We start from the raw sequence: 22,869 nt of genomic DNA, 5'->3' as shown, positions 1-22,869 counted from the left end.
TTTTGCTTCAAGGGTCCATGTGATCCTGAGTCTCTTAGGAAATCCCTGGCCTAAAAGTCATGCTTCATTGTGGGTGGAGGTGACCCAAGGGTCTTCAGGGCCTTGCTAGCAGAGTCCCAGACTTGGCAGGTCTATGTAGCTGGAAACACTTCTGGTATGGATAGTGTCCAAACAGAAATATCTGTCAAGGGCACTAAGAATTCTAGTCTTAAGGAGGTGGTGGTGAGGATGGGGAAGGAAGTAAATGGCCTAGATCAGGAGTTCTTAACCTTTCTGTGTGACCCTTTCTCTGAATAATGTTTTAAAAGTTTTTTCTGTAGTTCACTTTAGATCGATTCAAGATTTAGTTTGAACATTGCTTTTTTCAAGAAGGTTATGCATTTTAGTTGATATGCTAAAAGCAATCAAAACATTAAGTGCAGAACCAAAACCTGTTTTCAAAATTAAAATACCTGTGATCATAAAGTGTGTCACATGGATTTGTGACCCAGTTACCCTTTACTGAAATTGGTTTCAGCAAGAGCCTCAGTTACCACATTGGGTCAGACATGCTCCACCCAGATTAACCGTTTCATACAGGGACTGAAAAACTCTTTTTCATAGTTTGCTCTACATCACTTTACGTTTTTTTTTTTTAAATTTTTACATTTTTTAATAGGCAGCAATATTCCATGGAATGCCTCAATTTATCCAGTCATTTCCAGTGGTTGGATATATAGTTTGTTTACGGTTTCTCATTATTAAAAGTAAAGCAACTATGACAAAAAATAAATAATAATAAAATGCGTTAAAGTACATAGGATTACAAAGGAAGCCAATTGTATTGAAAATATTACCAAAATATTATTGTTGTTGTTTAGTTGTGTCAGTCATGTCTGACTCTTTGTGACCCCATTTGGGGTTTTCTTGGTAAAGGTACTGGAGTGGTTTGACATTTCCTTCTCCAGTGCCACACAGCCAGTAATTATCTGAGGAGAAATTTGAATTCAGGAATATGTGTCTTCCTGATTCCAAGCCCAGTGCTCTATCTGCTTCATCCCTTAGGTACCCTATCAAAATAGGGAATTTTTTCAAAATGTTCACAGACTCCAGGTTAAGAACTCCTGAACTGGAGAAGACTTTGTCAGATTTAATCATTTCAGGAAGTCAGGCAGGTGTGAAGCTCTCTATACACTCAGCCCCTAACAAGGGTCCCAAGGAGTCATGTTGCGGCAGGCACAGCTACCTTTCCATTGCAGTGGTATGCTGATTGGGGCAAATGAAACAAAGTAAAATAACATTCAATGACCTGGAGTTCTTGTAAGACCTTGGTTTTGAAAGAATCTGCCCTCTTCACTCATCATCCTGACTCCACGCCCGGGGCTTTTTCTAACACCTGTGCTCTGATCCCAGTATTCTGTCTGGTCCGGTGGGCTGTCACATGTCACATCATAAGCCACCACATGCCATTTCATGTCCCCATGTCATTCACATGTTTACACATAACAACAATGCTGTTACATGTCATGCCTCGCATGGTACCTGTTACACGACATCGTCGTGTGTAAAATATATAAAAATATTCAATAACACATCTGTGATAAAATATCTGCAAGTATAAAAGCAACAGTGGAGGTCTCAAATTCGCAGATATTCTGACCTCAGATTCTATTGTTCGTTCAACCAATAACCATATTTTGTGTTTTACAGTACAGTGCTTCAGAGCTGGAAAAACGCTTTCCATCTAGTCTCATTTACCATTATTGCTGTTAATAATAACTGTCATTATATAGCATTTTGTTAAGGTATAAGATTCACAGAGAGCTTGACATAAACCCATTTGATCACATAACCCTTGTGAACATCACAGAATTAGAAGGGGTAGAAATATTAGAATCAATGTAGTCCAACCCCTAGTTTTCTAGAGACACAAACTGAGGCCCAGAGAGGTTAAGTAAGTTGCCCAAGGTCACACAGCCGGTATGTGACAGAGGAGATCAGTATCCACCTTTGGTGTGACTCCTGCATTTCCCCTTTGGAGATAATGAGGGTAAGGTGCTTTGTACCTGCTAGCATGAGCTGTTACTCTGGAGAAGCAGGAGGAGAAGTGTGGGGGTAAGGAATCAGAAGGGCCAAGTTCCCCTCCTGGGTCTATCATTGACTTGTAAGTCACTTCATCTCCTGGAACATCAGTTTCCTTACCTGGGGCAGGACTGATAATGTCATTATCATCTCTGGAATGCCAACAGATTTGGGGAGAACAAGCATGCTGAACCCCAACCATAAACACACACAGTCACCCATTACCCTCCAAAGAAAAAGAGAAGGGCCCAGCCATTGACGGTAATAGCTTTTAATCGGATAGGAATCGGTGCATCATTGAAGACCACATTGGTCGCCTTTTCTTCGGCATTCCTTTCACATACCAGGGGCCCAGGAACTTCATCTGGAAGTCATTTTCCTTGGGGGAGAGGGGGTTAAAGCATGGTCAGTGGTCAAGTCAGTGCTTTGTTTTCTTTTGTTTGTTTGCTTGTTGGTTTTTGTTCTGTCTTTAAGCTTTTCCCGGCGAGTCATATTTACATTTACAGTACCTCTTAGTGATCAACAGAAAACAAAAAGGCTGCGTGTCACCAGGGATACATTACCCCAAGTGGAGAAAGGCTGAGCTTCAATATTTATATATTTATACATATATATATATATTTAATGTGTATACACAGATACAGTTTTCTCTCTTGAAAGTATTAAAAAATTGATCAACCTTCAGTCTATAAAAAATACCTACTCTACAAGATAGAAAAATCTCTCCTCCCAGTATATACTGATTTACACCCAAAGCTTTTCCAAAAATTACGAGGCAACATCTTAAATCTTGGTGGGAAAGGATGGGGTGTGCACACATACCCATACTCACAGGAAGGGAAAAATACTGATTGGGAATAGGACAGGTTGTGAAAGGGAAGAAGGGAAGGCCTCATGGCTCAGTGCTCAGATTCAGAAGGACCAGGTGGAGTCTGGGGAACACGCCTTGTGGAATCTCCAGGCGGACATGCCAAAGCAGCAGGTGATCTAGTGGCAACTTCATGAAAAGTCTTAAGGAATCTGGAAGCACAACCCAACCCAGGCCAGTGGTGGTTGTGGGGAGTGGGTGGGAGGAGGTGGGGAAGGAATGGACAGGAAGGAGGGAAATGGAAGAGACCAGGAAAGGAAGAATTCAGGGGAAGGAGGATTTTTTTTTTAAAGTACATTTCACAGATATTCAGGGATGACATTTTTCCATTCAACCTTTGCCTTTGGAATGCCACTGTCAACTACTTCCAGTCACCCATTACTTTCTAAGGCAGGGATTGATTAACTCTGGTCTCCCTCTCGTCTTGCCAAAAGACACACCGTGGTGAAGGAACAAGCACAAAAACCAACAACATGGGTGGGAAGGAAATCCAGCTCAGAGAGTTGTCTGCCTGTTTTATGGCCCCTTAAAGTGTATAACACAAAGCCCAGAAAAGTCCACACTTCCCCTGTGGGGCAGATGTAGAAAAATTACTCTGCAAATCAGATATGAGTGTGCTCCCCAAAGCAGCAGTGGCTGTGGTTATTCTACCAGCAGCAGGATAACACACACTAATAATTGGCTCTTTGAGGCATGGGTCAGTGAGGTCCTAAGCCTTGCTGGGAGGCTGGAATCTTATCATTTGACTGTCTAGAGACCCAAAAGTCAAAAGAAGATCCTAAAAGCCAGCCACTTTCACCTAGGAGTGGATCTCACATGGCCCTCTCTGAGCCTTTTTGTATTTAAAAAACAACTGAGCCATGATTAATGTTAAAGTGTCCAATGGGGGGGGGGGGGGAATCTAGTCTCCTAAATATCTGAAGTTAATTTCCAATGAATTATCTTCCCACCACCATCAATCCACTGGAATGCGGGATAAGGCTGGATCCCTAATGTTACTATTGTCTGGGAGATATCAAGGTACTTATAGTACTCAAACCAGTAGAATGGAGATACTCTCTCTCTCTTACTTTGAAGAAAAAGAACTAAATATAAAACCAAAAGCCCATTCTCTCAACTGATTTTGAGAGGAATATAAGCTTTATATCAGAAATAGTGAAGGTGAGTTGGAGAAGGGTAATTCTGTATAGTTTCAAAATATCACTAACAGAGCCTGCCCCAAAAGGATTATTGCAATAAGCCACACCTGCCCCCAAGATCTCAGCTATCAGGGCCTGAAAGGATTCCTGACTAAGTGCCAATAATCCTTGAATCCTGAACATGACTGACTCCTGAAGGTCCTCATGATAATGTTTCTTTGTCTACACTACAGCAAGGGACAGATGAGGCAGAACCTTGGTTAAGGTGCAGTGTGCCCAATTTTTGCTGTGAGATGCATGCCTGAGCAATTCTAAGGCTACACGGGCAAAGGGAAGTATAGGAAAGGAATCGGGGAGGGGGAATCTGCTACCAGTCTGGTTCCAACAGCCGTAAACTAAGCCTAGCTCCCCTCAATCTACCTCAAGAGAAAAAACAGGCCATTTACAAGAGTTCATAACCACATTTCTACTTTAACACACTGTTCTATCCGGTCCCTTCCAATATCTTTTAGTAAGCTGTAATTCAGTCTCATCCATCTCCTTCATGGCTACAACTGTATTTGCTTAGAGCAGAGGAAAAAGGAGCTGGGTACACAGCTGCAAACACGCTTTTACATCTGGTGTGAAATTGAATCAACTTGACCTCAAATAGGAACTGCCGGGATCACATGTTTCACAGAAGGGTTCAAAAAGAAGTCAGAATACACAGCGCATGTCTGAAGAGGAAGTCTAACAGCTTCCTTTCCCTTTTACTCCACTAAAAATCAGCCAGTCACTTTCCAGGAATGTTCTTGAAGCGTGGAGGCAGAAGCCAAGCAAGGCTTAAGGGAGGAACCGACCCGCACAAGCACCTTAGAAGCACTGAGTCAAAGCACTCTTCTACACCTGCAGACCTGCCTGCACATTGCCTGTGAGGGAGACTGGGACCCAAAGAGCTGGAGAAGCGCAAGCATTTCAGAATTTAAGGGGGCTTTGAGGGATTCATAGTGGACTGGTTCGCTGGAGTCAGAAGGAACCTCTCTAACTAGTCTATCTAATATGGCAAGATGCTTGGAGAACCTTTCTCTCTCAAGAGTGAAAGGAATCTGCCAGAATAAAGGTGGAGAATCAAATCACACTCATTGAATCACTGCCTGTCTCTCTAACCTCGTACTGAGATGGTGCCACTGGCTAGGAGGCCATGTTCTTCCTCCTTCCCATTCCTCCATCTTCCCCCTGCTTCTCGTTCTGCTTGACTACATTCCCCTTCACCCTGCTAAGTCAAGCAAGGGTGGTCCCCCAAACCAAAGCTGTATCTGCTTTTCTCTCAATTGCTCTGGGCTGGTTCAGGCAATGGGATGTGATCCTCCTTGCCCCTCGATGGAGATGAGACCTTAGCAGGGCCTCCTGGAGCTCAGAGCAGCAAGGTCACACTGGGTCACCAGGATTGGAGGGGCAGCATTGCATTCCTTTACTTCACTTCTAAGATAGAGGGGTTGGTTTCCATGATCGCCACAATGATTCTGTCAATATAGTCCTGGAGACGGAAGTTGATCTCTTCCTGTTTTTGAATTGCCTCCATCAGCTGCAGGGAAAATGAAGAGGTGGGTTATTATGAGCCTGGGTTTTTCATGCTGGGGGATTAGGTTTTGACCCATGGTGGGTCATGGAGGATTTCAGAGGGGTTACTGAGGATGCGGGTTATGGAGGTCCAGATATTTATTTGGTGGAAGCTGGAAGAGCAAATGGCACCCCAGGCAACTGGTCTCAGCCTATCTTCCCTACCCCTACCCCTTGGGCCTTCCTTGTCTCTGCTCACAAAGGCCTCTGAGACTATACAGCCTGTGAAAAATGATGGGAACTGTGAAAGGCTGCAAAGTGGTCTGACAACACTAATTGTAATAGTCGATATGTACACAGCACTTTAAGTTTTACAAAGCATCTCACATTCATTAACATAGTTGACTCTCAGAATAACCCTGTGAGGAAGCTACTATAAGAATTATTATCCCCATTAAAAAAAAAAAAAACTAGGTCCATGATTTAATTGGTGGAGAGAATTTCCAGTGAGGAACACAAGTTGGCAACTCCTTGTCTTGACACTGAGAGATTCAGTGACTCGCCCAGGGTCACACAGCCAGTAGAGGTCAGAGGCAGGATTTGAACCCAAGTCCTCCTGACTCCAGTCTAGCTTTCTCTCCACTAAGCCACACTGCTTCTCCTGATTTTACAGATGAGGAAACCAGAGCTGGGAAAGGCACAAGATGCCTGTGGTCACACAACTAGTAAGTGTCAAAGTCAGTCAGGATTCTTAGCAAAGTCTCTATGGGCTCCAAGGTCAGTTCTTATCCCACTACACTTCTCTGCCTCTAGGAGACAGATCGCTGAGCTTTGGGAAGGAGTTTTAGGGAGAGTGGTGAAGGGTACTGGTGAGAAAGAGGAGTTTTACTGAATTTAAAAATGCTTAAGAACCATTCACAAGGTCACTCTAAGTTATCCTCAAAGCATTTAATTATCTTTCTTTCTCTAGTACATACACACATTCAACAAGGGTGTTCATAGGCGACATGATAAATTTATCTGGTTTTAAGACACCTCCTCATCATTGAAACTCTGTGAAAATCTGCATGTGGTAATGATGCAGACATCTTTGGGATTCCCATTCATGTTGATATCCCTGAGAAGAATGGAGAAAAGCAGTTTGGAAGATGGCTTGCAGGAGAGGTCAAAAGGGGCCAAACAGCGCCCTCTTCTACGCTAGCAGGTTTATTTATCCTCTCTTTTAACTGTTACACCGTCAACAACGTGGGAAATTGGTAAGAAATGTAGGGAACTGTAACATCAGAAGACTGAATTTGGTGACCTCCAGTCTCCCGTATCCAACTAGCATCAGACACCGTGAATTGGATGTTCTGTAGACACCTTAAACTCTATGCGTTCCAAACCAAATTCATCATCTTTCCCCCAACATGATCACCTCTTCTTAACCTCCCTATTATGTCAAGGGTATCATATTCTCAAAAACAAAGAGCTGTTATCCTCTATTCCTCACTCTCTCTTACCCCCAGTCTGTATCCAATCTGTTGCCAAGGGCTGATGATTTTACCTTCAAAACATCTCTGATGTGATTCCTTCTCTTCTTTGACACTGCCACCATCTTGGTGCAGGCCCTCATCATCTCATGCTTGGACTGTATTGGTTATTTCCCTGACACAAGTCTCTCCCCCATACCAGGCCATTTTCCACTCAGCGGACAAACTGATCCCCCTAAGGTTCAGGTCTGACCATGTCAGCCACTGTCCCCTACTTCAGTAGCACCCTAATACCTCCAGGATCAAACATGAAATCCTCTTTTTGATATCCAAAGTCCTTCATAACTGGCACTTCCTCTACTTTTTCAGTCTTCATACAGTTTACACTCCCCCCCCCCAACTCTAATCTATAATCTGGTGACACTGGTCTTATTGCTATTCCCCAAACTAGATACTCAATCTTCCAACTCCAGAGCCTGGCTGTTCCCTACTCTTGGAAGGCTCTCCCTCCTCATGCTGAACTCTTGCCTTCCTTCAAGTCTTTCAAATCCTAGTTAAAACCCCATCTTCTACAGGATGACTTTCCCAGTACCCCAAATGCTGTTCATTATCACCAGTTTATCCTATATCTAACTTGTCTGTACACGGCTGTTTGCATGTTGTCTCCACCTGTGAGCTCCTTGGGGGTGGGGGTTGTCTTTTACCTTCCTTTGTACTTCCAGCACTGAGCAATGCCTGGCACATAGTAGGTGCTTAGTAAATGGTTACTAACTAGTGATTTTCATGTAACTCTAGAATTTCCTGGGTAAATGAAAGACCAAGACAAAACTGAATCCAAAACAAAAATGAATCTAAAATCATAATCACAAATCAGGCAGGACAAAAATGCACACTGAACTTAAGACCAAGATTACAAACATTAGCACTGAAGCTTCAACACTGTTAGTTTCAGTGGGAACGAACGTGAGGCAACACGATTTAGTGGAAGAAGCAGTGGGATGGGATTTACAAGGCCTGAGTCTCCTCTCAAGCATTTATTGGCACTGACACCTTGGGCAAGTCACTTAACCTCTTTGAGGATCAATTTCCTCATCAGTGAAAGTGAGGGGACCAGATGATATGATAATTCCAGTCTGCAGCATGACTCGATGGGAAGATAAATGGCTTAGGGGCTGGGCCTCCAAAAGTGAATTTACAACACTGATTCACTACCTCATCACGTGAAACAGAGCTGATCTCGGCCGCCAGGGACTCGGAGAAAGAGGCAGAGAAGAGGTTCTTTGCGCCTTGGATGCTGAGGTTTATAATCTGCCCATTTAACTCATCGTTCTGCTCCTTTAGATTTCGATTATCCTGGTTATAAGAAAAACATTAAACCATCACTCCTGATCCTGTTTGAGGTACTAAGTCAATCCTGAAAGCATGTTTAACTCTACATCCTAGAGGGAAAGAAGTCCTGGGAAGTTAATCACTGATAGAACAGAGGTAGTACAAATGTCATTCTTATGGTGACCAATTTCCCTGGCTATGGGTCAGATATTGTCTAGGGGGAAGAAACAGAGAAAGAGTGAGAGAGTGCTAGAAAGAGAGTGAATGAGAGAGAGAAAGAGAGAGTGAGCAAGAGAGGAAGGGAGAGAGAGAGACAGACAGACAGAGACAGAGAGAGAGAGAGACAGAGAGAGAGGGAGAAAGAGAGGGAGGGAAAGGAAAAAGGAGGGAGGGAAAGAGAGAGGAGGGAGGGAGGGAGGGAGCACCATCCTGAAATCCAAGGGAAGGACAAGAAGTGAAGACAGGCATTTCTACATAAGCTTTTAGTGGAGATTCCTTCCTGTCTTTGGTGACAGAGCTCTGCCTGCCTTGCCTGTCTGTTCCAATACCTGCTTCAACCTGCGGATTTCCTGCTCCAGCTCAGTCTCTCGTGTCCTGCTGTTGTATTCCTGGAGCCCTGTACTGCTGCTCCGGCCCCGTCTTTGCTCAGCTTCAAGCTTAAACAGCTGTAAATGCTCCAGCTGTTTCCTGAGGTCCTCAATCAGCTGTAAGGCAACCAAAAAGATGAATGTTTCATGGAAGACAGGACTCTGAAGGCCTGTGGAGGCTTTACAGAGTGACTTCAAATAAACCTTGATTGGATTCATCTCTACTCATACTTTGCTTAGGAAGTTAAACTTCCAGGGGTAAAAGATAAGTGTTCCCCACTTCCACCCTAATATGGACTTCAGCCAGAAAAGCAGACTAAAAGTGAGATGTAGTAAATACTGGCTGAAATGAATTACTTTTTGCATTAAGAGACAAAACATTACAAATGAATTAATTTTGCTACCAGTTAACATCGGTTGATAATATAAGAAGATACACAGATAATATTTCCTTCCAAGTCCTAAAATCCCACAAGAATCCATGCAGATATGCTCTGATTCCTTTTACGTACATACTAACACTACTGGTCATAGCTGACCTTAGATTTTTGCCTGCTGACTTTTTACTAAGTTCATGTCTGGCACTAAAGGGGAAAGATCACAGCTTGTTTTCAGACCACAGGTAGCTGTTGCTGGTGTACTGAGATAGGTGGGGTTCTGACAAAGGCCTGAAGAAGGAGGCCAGGACTGATGAGGGAAAAAGGGGGTGGCAACAATGTAGGGATAGGAATCGATTACTAGTTTGGAACTATATGGATCAACCAAATATCAGTGCCAACACTGTTCCTACCTCAGTGGGAACACTTCCTATTACAGATGACAGTCATGGCTCAGTACTTTACTTGGGGTATAATATTTGCGGTTTGCTAGATTTCATGGAGGCAACATTCACATATGACTATTCTATAGTATTCTCACCTCCTGGGTTGACTCCTTGTCTTTCTGAAATTGATGCCTTTCATGACTCAGTTTGTCTCCCATTTTCCTTTTGTTTTCCTGTTCTTCATTGAGTTGAATGGTTAGGTCTTCTATTTCATCCAGCAATTTCTGCTTTTCCTGAAAAACAAAGAAAAAGCAAAGTCCCATGCCCCATATACCACATTAACACTGAATCCAACCAAAGAGACACTGATCTCACCAAATACGAGCCCATTCATTCTGCCTGCTAGGACTCATTTTATATCCAATTAGAATTTCTTCATCTTCCATACTTACTGGAGGCCATTTCTTGACTAAATTATATCAATGGCTTGTAATTGGGAGTCACCTTTGATTCTCCCCTCTCCTTCATCCTGTGTATACAGTTAGTAGCAGGCCTATCCAATAATCCAATATCTTTTATATATAACCTTTGCTTTCAACTTCTGCCACAATCACCCCGCTATTCAGGTTCTCATTACTTCTCATCTAGATTACTGTAATGGCCTCTCAATAGATCTACTGCTTCCTTAAAACCATCCTTTACAGAACTCAAACATAATCTCCCTAGTATACTTCTCTAATCATGTCACCTGTGGTTAAAAATCTCCAGTGGCTCCCTATGATCTATTGAAGAAGTATAAAGAGATGATCCTGATTTTCAAGGCTCTGTCCAATATGGTTCTAATCTACCCGTATCATACCCTTTCATGTACTCTATGTTCTAGCTGGTCTGGACTGCTTTTAGTCTCTTACTCTTTATCTTTCTCTCTCTTCTACCTTCATGCCTTTGCTACTGTTTTCTACCATGCTTAGAATAGCTCCCCCAAGCCCAACCATTCCCTTTGCCTTATCTCTTGTTTGTCGAAGCCTTTTCTCTTTCAAGGCTAACTCAAGTATAACTTGCTTCAGAAAGCCTCTCCTATTATTTTTCTCCTTGACCTCTTCTCTGTTCTGATCAAAGAGCTTTCTCTTTCCTCAAATTTTTTTTTTGGTCTTTTGGAAGGGGGAAGGTAGGGCAGTTGGGGTTAAGTGACTTGCCCAAGGTCACATGGCTAGTTTTGTGTAAGTGTCTGAGGACGGATTTGAACTCAGGTCCTCCTGACACCAGGGTGGTGCTCTATTCATTGCACCACCTAGCCACCCCGCCTCAAATTTTTAATAGCACCTTGCTTAGACTTCTATCTTGCAATTATCTCACTCTTCCTCATATCACAGATGTTTATGTACTTAGTCTTTCTTCTTTTTTAGAATGTAAGTTCCATATCTATCTTTTCATCTTTAGCATCTAGCACAATGCTTTGTATATAAGTAGTAGTATGATAAACATTTGTTGAACTGAATTGTTGCTCACAGAAGGGCTAATATTTACCTAGTAAAGGGCCTTTCTAGGAGAAGCATTATATAAATTAAACAGCTCTAACATACTGTGCCTGCCTCACTTTCACTATATGTCATTCATTAATTTGTCCCTGATATACATAATTTTGTGTGTACATGTGTAGTGCATAATGCACACACACACATGTGTGTGTGTGTGCGTGTGCATGCATCTAGCTGAAGATTCCCAGAAAGCTGAGACCATTCTGGATAACCTGCTTTGGATGGAAACTAAATGCTACTGATGATGAGTTTAATCACAAATAATAACTTTTTTAAGAGGGTGGGGTGAAGTGGGGGTAAGAATTTCACGGTACATTACTGATTTGTTTTTAAAGGTAGTGTCTAACCTAGGAAGCTTTTCATTATTGCGTCTGCCATGAGGTGGCAGGACTTACTCCATTTCCCAGAAGCAGGGAAATAGTCTGAAGATCTCTAAAGGTATGGAGTGGATTTTGGTTTATACCAAAGCACAAAAGACTCAAGAACAAAAAAAGGTTCTTAGGGTTGGATTGCAGATGCATCTTTACAGAGGAAGAACTGGAGATTTAGATTGCTGAAGAACAGGCTAGAACGAAGATCACTTATTTGATCTCCTGGACACTTAAGATTCTAGAAAATCTCTGAAGAGGGATCTGAAGACTGTCAGTATTAAGGCAGATTTTAGGGCTGCAGTCAGAGTCGCATAAAGGAGGAAAAGTAAAGGAGAGAAATGAACTATTTGGAACTTGAATTTTTAAAAGGTCATTGTGAATTTTAAAATGATTTTATTATGCTTTTTGCTATTTTTGTCCTTTAAAAGTCCAAGAATCATAAGACATTAGATTTGGGGTTGAAGTTTATATATGTATTGGGAAAGAGCCCTTCCCCATCTCACTGAAGGTAGCAATCATTTTTAATTAGTTTGGTCCTCTAAATTTCACCATTAAAGTAAAAGCTAGGGACCAATCAAGAACAAGGTATCTTTTCAAGTGTCAGATCCTTCATATTTCAAGGCAACATTAATAATACCCAATCATTTGCTTTTCCAGGAGCTGGGATGGGCTACACCGAGACAGCAAGAACATGAACTGGTGAGACATCTGGTCTGAGTTAAGAAGGCACTTATAGCCCTCAAACAGTGAAGATTCTGTTCAGTCAAGATCCCTGGCCTCTACTGGGGTCCATCCCATGTCCTTGGACTCATCTGCTCTATGTTAAACCAACTGAGTCATCTGGCCAGGGTAATACACTACTAGTAGAACCTTTTCATGAGAATTCATTATTTAGTACCTCCATGTGTGCAGACCTAATCCCCATCATTGCTTCTACTCCAAAGCCCTTTTGGCTGTAAAAGAGGTGAGAGGGAAGGCATATTCTGACATCTTCTCAAAATCGTATGTGTAAACAAAGAGTATATTCTGGGGGCTCAAAATACTTGCTTCCAAGTGAGTTTACCCAAAGTAGTCCCTTTACCTACAACTGTAATCAATTCAACCACATACTATCCATACATGTAGCCTTTGTTCCTTTGTCTTATTGCTATTCATGCCTTTCTAAGCTCCAACACCAGATTCCCACCACCTTCTATGCTCTTACTTAGAGAAGTTCTATGACTAGGGGTGGCTAGGTGGTACAGTGAATAGCGCACCAGCCTTGGAGTCAACAGGACCTGAGTTCAAATGTGACCTCTTTCTTTCTCATGGTTTTTCCCATTTGTTTTAATTATTCTGTGCAACATGACTAATGTGAAAATGTGTTTAATAGGAATGTATATGTAGAGCCCATATAGATTGCAAGCCTTCTTGGGGAGGGAGGGGGAGAAAATTGAAAACGTATGGAAGTGAATGTTGAAAACTAAAAATAAGTAATTTAATAAAAATGTTAAATAAAAGATTATCCCAGCTAATATTCAATACCTCCTAATCCACTAGATCCATCCCTGTAACCTATAAACATGTCCACATGTGTCCTATCCTTAAAAAAAAAAAGGGAGGGATCTTCAGAGGGTGAGAGAATAGGTAAATAGAGGTATAGAAAGGTATTTAGATTTATGGGAATGGGAAGATAGGGGAAAGTAGGTAGGCAAGTCATAGGAGGGCAAGGTAGTGGGCAAAAGTAAAGTAGCAGAGGCGGGAGGGATAGGAAACAAGAGATATGCACATACATAAAAACAAAGATCAGAAGTAGAATAGGTTTGGGAATGTATATGTCTATATATGTATGTATATGTATATGTATATATGAATGTATGTGTATATATGTATGTATGTATGTATCTAAACCTTATTTTAACCTTCTGGGGGGGTGGGGGAGGTTGTGTATATATTTATAGTTATAAAGAAACATATCTAAACTTTATTGTGGCCTTCTGGTGGGGGGGGTTGGGGAAGGGGAAAAGAGAACAAAGTAAAAAAGTACACAGTAGAGAACAAAAGAAAATTCACAAGGAAGCTAAGATGGACCATTCTCAATATAAGTATTATTTATCATATAGGCTTTCTTGAAATGAAAATTTATTGTTACATATTTTGAATCCTCTCTTGTGTTCTGCTATGCACATGACATGCTTTTATTTCTTTCTAACTTTGCATTTAAGTTCCAATATTTAAATTTATTATATGTTTTTGTTTCTTTTCTCTATTTTCTATTTGTATTCTGGTGTTTGAATCTAAAATAAAATTTTGGGAAAAGTCTTCATTTGCCCCTACCATTTGCTATAGCTATTCTCCTATAATTCTCCTCCATTTTTCAGCCAAACTCCTAGGGAAAAAGTCAGCAGCACTTGTTTCCTCCATTTTCTCTCCTTTCATTAACTTATTTTTAACTAAATTTTATTTTCTTCAATGAACAAACATTCATTTTCTCCCCCTCCCATACTTTTCTTGCTACCCCTACCCACACCCTGAAAAAGAAAACACAAGTGTTTTCTTTTGTTTTCAAAGATGAAAATCTTCAATAAAAATTGTTCATAAAAGAAAAGAAAACACAACTCTGTAGCAAACGTACATATTCAGGCAAAATAAATTCCCATATTGGCCATGTCCAAAGACATCCATTTTATTCTGGATGTTCGGTGCATCACCTTTTGGCCAGGAGGTGGGCAGCATTCTTCACCATCGGTTCTTTGGAATCAGGGTCGATCATTTCATTGATCAGAGTTCTTAAGTCTTTCAAAGTTGCTTGTTATGGTATAAGTGTCATTGTTATGGTATGAATTCTTCTCCTGGTTTTGCTCACTCTATCCTACATCATTTCATACAAGTCTTCCAAGGTTTCTCCAGAACCATCCCCTTCATCATTTCTTAGGGTAGGGCTTCTTAAACTTTTTCCATTCCGGATCCCTTTTTGCATTTCCTTAGAGTTCACAGGAGTTGCATGGGCTGAGGGCATGTGCAGTGCAAAGTGCACATGTTTTCTTGTTCAGAACCAAGACTGCAGTGAAGTTACAAGATGCAATGCTGGCAAGCACTACTACAAACACTTTGGATTCATTACACATTTGATTAATTAATTTTTGTTTGTTGCACATTCAAAAACCTTTTACTGTTGCCAAGTTTTTTGCAACCCCACATGAGGTCACAACCCATAGTTAAAAAAACTAGAGCACAATAGAATTGTGTCTTAGAGGTCTGTGTCTTGGAGCACAATCGAATTCCTTACCTTCATATATCATAATTCATTTGCCATTCCCCAAATGATGGGTACCCTCTTAGTTTCCTGTTCTTCACCACCACAAAAAAAGAGCTGCTACAAACACTTTATACATTTGAGTCACCTTCCTCCTTCTTTGCTCTCTTTGGCATATGGTTATAATAGTGGTATTACTGAGTCAAAGGGTACGCACAATTTAGTAAGTTTTGGGGGATAGTTTCAAATTACTTTCTAGAATGGCTCTACCAGTTCAAGCTCCACCAACAGTACATTAATGTGCTCATTTCCCCACAGACTCTCCAACATTTGTCATCTTCCTTTTCTGTCAAGTTTGCCAAAGAGTATGAGATAGAACCTCAGGGTTTCTTTAATTTACATTTCTCTATTTATTAGTGATTTGGAATACTTGTTCATATTGCTATAAATAGCTTGGATTTGTTCCCTTACAAACTGACTATGCCAATTATCAATTGGGAAATGACTTTTATTTTTATAAATATCAATCAGTTCCATATACATCTTAGAAATGAGACCTTTATCAGAGAAACTTGTTGCAAAATTAACTCTTTTCTTACTGCTCTAAGCCACACTGACTTTATTTGTGCAGTAACTTCACTTCTTACCTTCTTGTAATCTGTCTTTCTCAGTCCTCATCCTCTGACTTCTCTTGCAACTTTTGAGAGTGATGACTACCCTTTTCCCTGGATGGTATTTCTTCAACTTAGGTTCTTAGGACACTAATCTCTTGCCTTTTCTTCAACCTGTCTGGCCATGCCTGTTATTTATACCTCATGATTCTCTCTTGGACCATCATACATGTCCTACCCTTCCCTACGTCTTTGTCCTGAGTCATTTCTCTACACTATCTCTTGGTGATTTCATCACTTCCCATGAGTTCAACTACCATTTCTATGTTAACGACTCCCAAAATTAATACATTCAATCGCAGTCTCTCTTCTGAGTTCCAGGTGACACAAAACCAACTGCATATGTGACATTTCAAATCAGATGTTTTATAGGCATCTCAAACTCAAAATGTCTCTTCTTCCTAACTCCCCTTCTTCTGCTGAGGATATAACCAGTCACCAACCTTGGCTATATTTTGTTCTTCTCTCTTCTTTGTTCCCTATTTTCAATTAGTTGCCAAATTTTGTTGATTCTACTCCCTACATCTTTTGCTCCCCCCTCCCCATATCTACTCCAATAGAGTCCAGGCCCTCATATTTCTCACTTGGATTATTATAAATTCCTCCAAACTGGCTTCCTTGCCTTGAGTCTCTCCATCTTCAACAGCAGCCAAACTGAAATTCCTAAAATATACATCACTTCCTTGCTCCAAAAATTCCCAAGGTTCCTACTGCCACTGGGACAAAATATAATCTGAGTCCAGCCAACTTTTAGGATGACACTCCCCCTTCACTTGCTCTGTGTTCTAGCCGGTACATGATATTCCAACTCCTATCTCTATGCCTCTTCACAGGCTATGTTCCTCATCCAAAATGAATTTCCTCCTTATCTCTGGTTCTTAGAACCCTCAAATCCCTTCAAGATTCAGCTCTATTGTCAATTCTCAAGCAAACTTTATCTTGATCCCTCCAGCTGTTAGCATGCTCCCCTCTCCCAAAATTACTTTGCATTTACTTTTTATTTATGATCTGTCTACGTGTCCTGAGGACAGGGACTACTTAATTTTGTTTTTTTATCCTTCAGGTCTATCACAGTGCCTGGCACTTTGTCTGATGTTTGACAAATGCTTGCTGAGTGAATGAATGAGACTAAGTCGCTGCTGTATCAGACAAACCTGAAGCACCACTTTCGAGCTATCTTGCCTACGCAAGGGAAGAGTTTGTGTCTGGCCCAAGAGATACATAAATAGGGAAGTCCCTCACCTCTTCTAGCCTCTCGATATTGGCCTTCAAACATGGGGTGCAGGATCTCAGCTCACTGTTTTCGTCATCCAGCTGCTGTAATCTGTTAGAAAATAGCACAGGCTTAGAATTTCATCATTTGCTTACCAAAAGACAGAAGTTTATGACAAAAGCCCTAGAGAACATAGCTCTTTCAGAGATGCAAGGTTTTTGTTAGTCTTGTATATGAGATACTCCAGAATCCAGAAATTCTCATTCTCCCAACAAATTACAGCCACTGTTGATTACTGCAGGCCAACTAAATTATTGCAGGGATTTTTTTAATGTAGGAAAAGAAGTTAAGATAAATTTTTTTGTTAAGAACTTTTAAGTTCTTATAAAATGTTCATTTTATTTAACTAGACTTCTTTTAACCCTCAATAACACAACTTTAATTAATGCCTTAACAAGAACTCCCTCTCTCCACCCTCATTATAGTCTTCCCCAGGTTTCAGAAGTAGTCAACACTTTTCTCCTGTGATTAAAAACCTAGCCTTTTCTTGCTTCTCTTCTGCCTGTGAGTTCTAGGACAAGTCTAGAATGACCAAGATCAAGAAGCTAGAGAGATATTTCATGGGCAGGAGATTCAATTGCTATTATTTAGGAGGAGCTTGGCTGCACCTCTGTATCCGTTACAGGCATCTGGGCCTTCAGTCTGTACAGACTGCTCTACTGTAGCTTGGTCCTGAGAGCTCTAACTCTAGACAGAATCAGTGTGAACCCACCTAGGGGAAAAAGCTCCCCTCCTCTGAGGGGAGTATATAGATCAAGGGGATCTCTAAGGTCCCTTCTTGTTCCAATTTCTAGAACTACCCTCCACTTCTCCAGATGGATTATGCCAGATAAGAGAGTTTTGAGTCTAACCATGGCATAAGACTATATGGACCATCAAATGTTGTTTGTCCCTTCATAAACCCTAATGTTAAAATAAATATATTTTCCTCTCTGCTTTTTTACTATAGATTTACAAAATAAGCTACAGTCTGGAAGTCGAAATTCTTGGCAATTTACTGAGAAAGGTGAGAAGGGTCCTACTGACCCCATGCTGACCTCAACATTTTCATATAGGGCAGCAACTGAATTGAGAGCTTGACTGAAAGCATCTGAGGGCCATGTTTACAGGCTATCATTACTAGTCATTACTATGAAAAGTTCCCATCTGGATCTAGAAGTTCTCCTTTGAGATTCAGGATGGCCTTCTGCTGCTCCCTTCTCCTCCCTTACTGTCTGCCTTGTAAAAATAGGAAAGTGAATTTTTAGGTTTCCAATAGTGTAAAAAGACTATTTGTCCTGCCATTTTTTTAATGTGAAATCTGCTTGATGGCTACATGAATTGGTAAGTAGGGCAGTGCCCCAAAAAAGGTCTTTTTGTGACCCTGTACTTGTTTTGCAGCCACAGGAAACACATTAAGGCAACATAGATAGAATTGGTTACACAAAGGACAATGCAATTCACAGGAATCAAAATACATAAAGAGATCAAATCGGAAAGAATCAAAAGGTTGAGGGAAAGCGAAAAATAAGCACCAAGGGGTACATGAACACTGGTTAAGAGTGTCTTTTGGGGGCGGCTAGGTGGCCCCGAGTTCGGTTCTGGCCTTAGACACTTAACACCCACACAAAAAACACTAGCCGTGTAACCTTGGGCAAATTACTTAACCCCAATTGCCCTCCAAAAGGCCAAAAAAAAAAAAAAAGAGCGTCTTTTGCTGAACCCTCAGTGGTAAACTTTCTGACCCAAATGCCCAGCCTGACACCAGTGCTCTTTTTCCTAATGATGACAGATCACTCACTTGTGAGAGGCTCCAAACGGAATCATTTTTAAAAAGTTATTGATATATTTTTTGTTTTGACACAACAGACATTTCTCAAAAAAAGGCCAGAAAATCCTTTCCTCTACAGAATACATTTCCTGACAACAGTTACACAAACTGACTATAAGTACGATTTTTGTTGATGGCACATGCTGCTTTTCATTTTTGTAGTTTACTGATTGCTAACAAAAGGAAGGATTCATGCTTTAACTTCGACAGAATGGTATGAACATTGTAAACTGGATAGTTTTGACTACAGACAGAAGGTATTTCCTCACCCAAATTCCTTTGTGTTTACTTTGATATATCTAAAGGCAAGATTTGGAAAATGTGCACATCAACATAACATATGTAGGAATAGCAAAATTCGTTCAACCTTGGAACCTATCTCCAATAACTCAGATTACAGTATGTTATCTCTCATGTAATCACATTCACATGCAAAGAATAAAAAAGAAAATGCAATTTGGCACTTACAGAGGAAATGCATATTTGGAGTTTTGTATTTGCATAGTCCAAAAAGAAATCTGTTCCTTGTTTTTATTCTTTTTTTTTTTTTTGCTTTTTTCTGGAGGGCAATTGGGGTTAAGTGACTTGCCCAAGGTCACATGGCTAGTTCTTGTGTCAAGTGTCCGAGCCCTAATTTGAACTCAGGTCCTCCTGACTCCAGGGCCGGTGCTCTTTTCACTGTGCCACCTAGCCGCGCGCCCCCCCCCCGCCCCCGTTTTTATTCTTAATGATATTTCTTTAATAAACACTACATCTCAGGTAGACTAGCATAGTGGTCTGGAAAACTTGACTTGAGAGCTCAACATCAGGGATAAAAGACCAAAGGTTGAATACATGGCCTTCTTGATAAGCCCAGTCTCACACAAGATCTTTAAGCACAAATCATCATTGCCTGTTAGTGAAGCAGTCTTAGGCATACACATTTAAAATTGCTCTCTCCCCACATTTTACAATGATTCTCTGTCATAACCCTCAGTTAGCAATCCCATTCCCATAAGGATGATGCAAATGGCCTGAGGCTTTTGCAATTTATAGGAAGAAAGAAATCACTGGATGTGTAGATAAAATCCATAAAGATAGGAAAGGTAACTGGGAAAACAAATTTTAGGGTCCTACTCTTTTATTTAAATAAAATTAAAAGATTTCAGTGCATAGTGCCAATGAGATGGTTGGATTGAAAGGTACATAGCATATTTCAAGGTAATTCATACACTGACCTAGGATCTTCTATTATACAAATCTGATTCATGTTTCATCTCTCACTATCAATACTCTTATTTTTGTCATGCCATACCTGGCTTGGAGATTTTCAATTTCAATGCTTTTTTCTCTCTCCATCTTGCACAGGAGTTCCTTCTGCTTCCTGATTTCTTCAAGGATCATCTCATCAGCTCTCAATTCCTGCTCCTTTAACTGCTCCTCAAGGGCATTGGCTCTTTAAAGACAGAGAGGGAGAGAAGATCAACATTTCTCAAAAATCTTATTTTAGTTCAGCTTGCTTCTACAGGGCCTGTTTCCTTCTCTCTCCCAGGAACTTGGAAGAAAACATTTACATTGTCAAAGAGAAGCTACTATAATTCAAAACAGCTTGCTGCAAAGGTTATTCAAGATGTATAAAAGCAGTACAAAACTTTCTATGGATCTTATGGGCTTCCAAGGCTTTTAGATCTGACCCAATGCTCAAGGATGTACCTAAGCAGGCTGGAAGCTACGTTTTCAACCACTTCAGTTCAAAATCAAAATGAGGCTGGTACAAAAAAACAAGAGCCCAGGCCTGTGATGTGGAACATATGATAAAAACTCAATGACTCCATACTTTCAGAGAGGATCTCATTGTCTTTTCCCTCAAACCCACCCTTCTTGTTAACTTTCCAGTTTCTGATAAGGGTATTTATCACCAGCCTTCTAGTCACTCAGGCTCCTTAAAAACAAACAAAACACAAATTCCTTCTTCTGTGATTTTATTTTGATTTTAAAAAGCAACTGTGCCAGGACAAATCTTGTGCCTAGATATATAAAAAACACCTTTGACTAAAAAATACAATTTCGAAAACAACTCTTTGGAGACAGGAGAGAGCCCTCTGAATACCAAAGGTCATCAGATTTCAGTCATCCAAGTTCACAACCTCACAATTATCTGTTACTCTTTTCTCTCTATGACCTTCATTTAGTTACTAAGTCTTACAAATTCTCCTTTCACAATATAACTCACATCCTTGCCATGTTTTCCACTCACACCAGAAGCACTTTCTGGCATGCCATTGGCTTCAAGCTCTTCCTTCTCCAACCCTTCCTTCACAGAGCTACCATCATAATAACCCTAAAGCACCACTCTGAACAAGCTGGCTCCTCAAAAAGTTCCAGTGGCTCTACCATGCTTCTAGGATATAAAAAACAAACCCCACAAAGTCCTATGCCTGGTATTTAAAGCCCTTTATAAAGTGGTTCTAGCCTACCCGTTCAGGTTACTGCAGGATTCTGTCCTTGATGCACTGAACATTATCGCCAAGTTGACCTTCTTGCTATCCCTCCCCTCCCATACCAGAACTCCTGTCTCTGTGCTTTGTCCAGACTGCCCCCATTCTTGGAATTTACTCCATTCTTCCCTCTGCCTCTTAGAATTCCTGTCTTCTTCAAAGCTCAAGTGCCAACTCCCATGAGGCCTTTTTTGATTATTTTAGTTGTGACACCCCACTCTTTTATAAATTTCCCATTTACAAACATGTGTATATATTGTTCCCCCAGTAGAAGATGAACTCCTCGAGGGTGGGAGCTCTTTTGGTTTTGTGCTTGTTATCTCCTGTGTCCAGTACAGTACATGATATAGGATAGCTGCTAAATAGCTGCTTCATTGCTTGACAGGAGTTCCTCTGGCTAAAATTTCAAAGTTGTTCATTATCTTAATAGGTTGAAACAACCAGCCAGGTTCTGACTAGCTGTTAACAGTCCTTGAGACGAATAACCCTAGATCCTCTCCTGAGACTGAGTTAATTTTCCTCTATGAGTTAGTACTTTCGAATGTATTAAGGGGTGGGTGAATCAAGAGATCCCAATCAACTATGTTTCCCCCCCCACACCCCCCCAATCCATTAGAATAAAGTTACAAGTGCAAGAACAAGGTCCCTTAGGACCTCTGGCTGGCTCATCTGCACATGAAAAGGTTAGGTAACTTAACTGGGGATAGACAAAGACTAAGGACCAGTCAGACTTCATTAAGAGAAAGGGGACTGAGTTACGGAATCAGTCCAAAAAAAAGAGCTCTTGAAGAAGGTTCTTGAACCTCTCTGCTCTTCACTTTTTTCCTTGTGTCTTTTAAAGGGTTTGATAAACAGTGAGGGGATTTCTTTTTCCTTTCTCCTCCACTGGAAAGAGAATTTGTATCAGAAGCATGCTGCCATAGGAAATATGTCTGCACTCAGCCTGAAAGAGTCCAGCTTCAGAGTCAAATTACAGAGGGAAGCAGAAGCCAGCACATGGAGCTAGGAGTCTGTTGGAAGAAAAAAGGCCCTAGGGCCAAGCCTCTAGTCAGTCTGGAGTATGCACTAGAGGTGGTGGGAGATCACTATGCTCAACCAGTGAAGCAGCACCCCTGGAGCAGCCTCTGCCCGGGCCCAAGGGGGCGGGCTCTAGCAGAGGCTGTGGATGGGAAGGGTTCGAGCTCCAGAGGTGCGATGTTCCAGTCACATGGGCTCTATACCTGAGTACCTGTCCCCTGTGAACTCTGTGTGTCTACTCTCCACTCACACCAGGCCTGAGGCTGATGGTAGAGATAATTTGTCACTACTCTCTTTATTCTTCCTTTTCAGGAAATGCCTTCATTTAGCTTTTACAATGGTATAGATTTTCCTGAGCCGTGGTCTATAATGTGCATCCAGAGGTCTGGGTCCTGGGGTGGTTTTCTCCACTGAGGTATATAACTGTGCATGTGAGTTGGAAGGGAGAGGTAGGCCAGAGGGGTGAAAAATTAAAAAAAAAATTCCTCTTTCTTGAAATAGTAAATTCATATGTGAACAATAGTATGATGCATTCCAATTCTCCAATGACTGAAGAACAAATTGGCCTATTCAGAAATCAGAAATTAAGAAAAAAAATTGTGGGAAGTTAAGTATCTCTATAGGAAAGAGATATAAGTTGATTCCATGATAACCCTTGCATAGAAATATGAAGTCTTCCTAAGACCGCATTTGTTAAGGAAGTTACTGAGTTTGAATGG

General features: G+C 41.0%; 1 protein-coding gene across 2 annotated transcripts in view; it reads right to left on the bottom strand.

Moving 5' to 3' along the window:
• Positions 1–2,316: 2,316 nt before the first annotated feature.
• The window catches only part of RAB11FIP3 (RAB11 family interacting protein 3), a 172,284-nt gene continuing 151,731 nt past the window's right edge, over positions 2,317–22,869 (bottom strand). For both annotated transcript variants that reach the window (XM_069107918.1, XM_069107925.1), the window contains 6 exons: positions 19,951–20,091; positions 16,816–16,897; positions 9,914–10,051; positions 8,957–9,112; positions 8,292–8,432; positions 2,317–5,632 (listed from right to left, as the gene is read on the bottom strand). In XM_069107918.1, coding sequence (XP_068964019.1) covers positions 5,519–5,632; positions 8,292–8,432; positions 8,957–9,112; positions 9,914–10,051; positions 16,816–16,897; positions 19,951–20,091 — 772 coding nt within the window. In that variant the 3' untranslated portion in view covers positions 2,317–5,518. The remainder of the gene's footprint in view (positions 5,633–8,291; positions 8,433–8,956; positions 9,113–9,913; positions 10,052–16,815; positions 16,898–19,950; positions 20,092–22,869) is intronic.

Source organism: Petaurus breviceps, unplaced genomic scaffold (genome assembly GCF_028583685.1).
Source record: "Petaurus breviceps papuanus isolate PSGF00001 unplaced genomic scaffold, PetGlider_PUasm1.0 138, whole genome shotgun sequence".
Taxonomy (NCBI): Eukaryota; Metazoa; Chordata; class Mammalia; order Diprotodontia; family Petauridae; genus Petaurus; species Petaurus breviceps.
The sequence above is the reverse complement of the archived record's forward strand: the minus strand, read 5'-3'. Positions and strand labels throughout refer to the sequence as shown.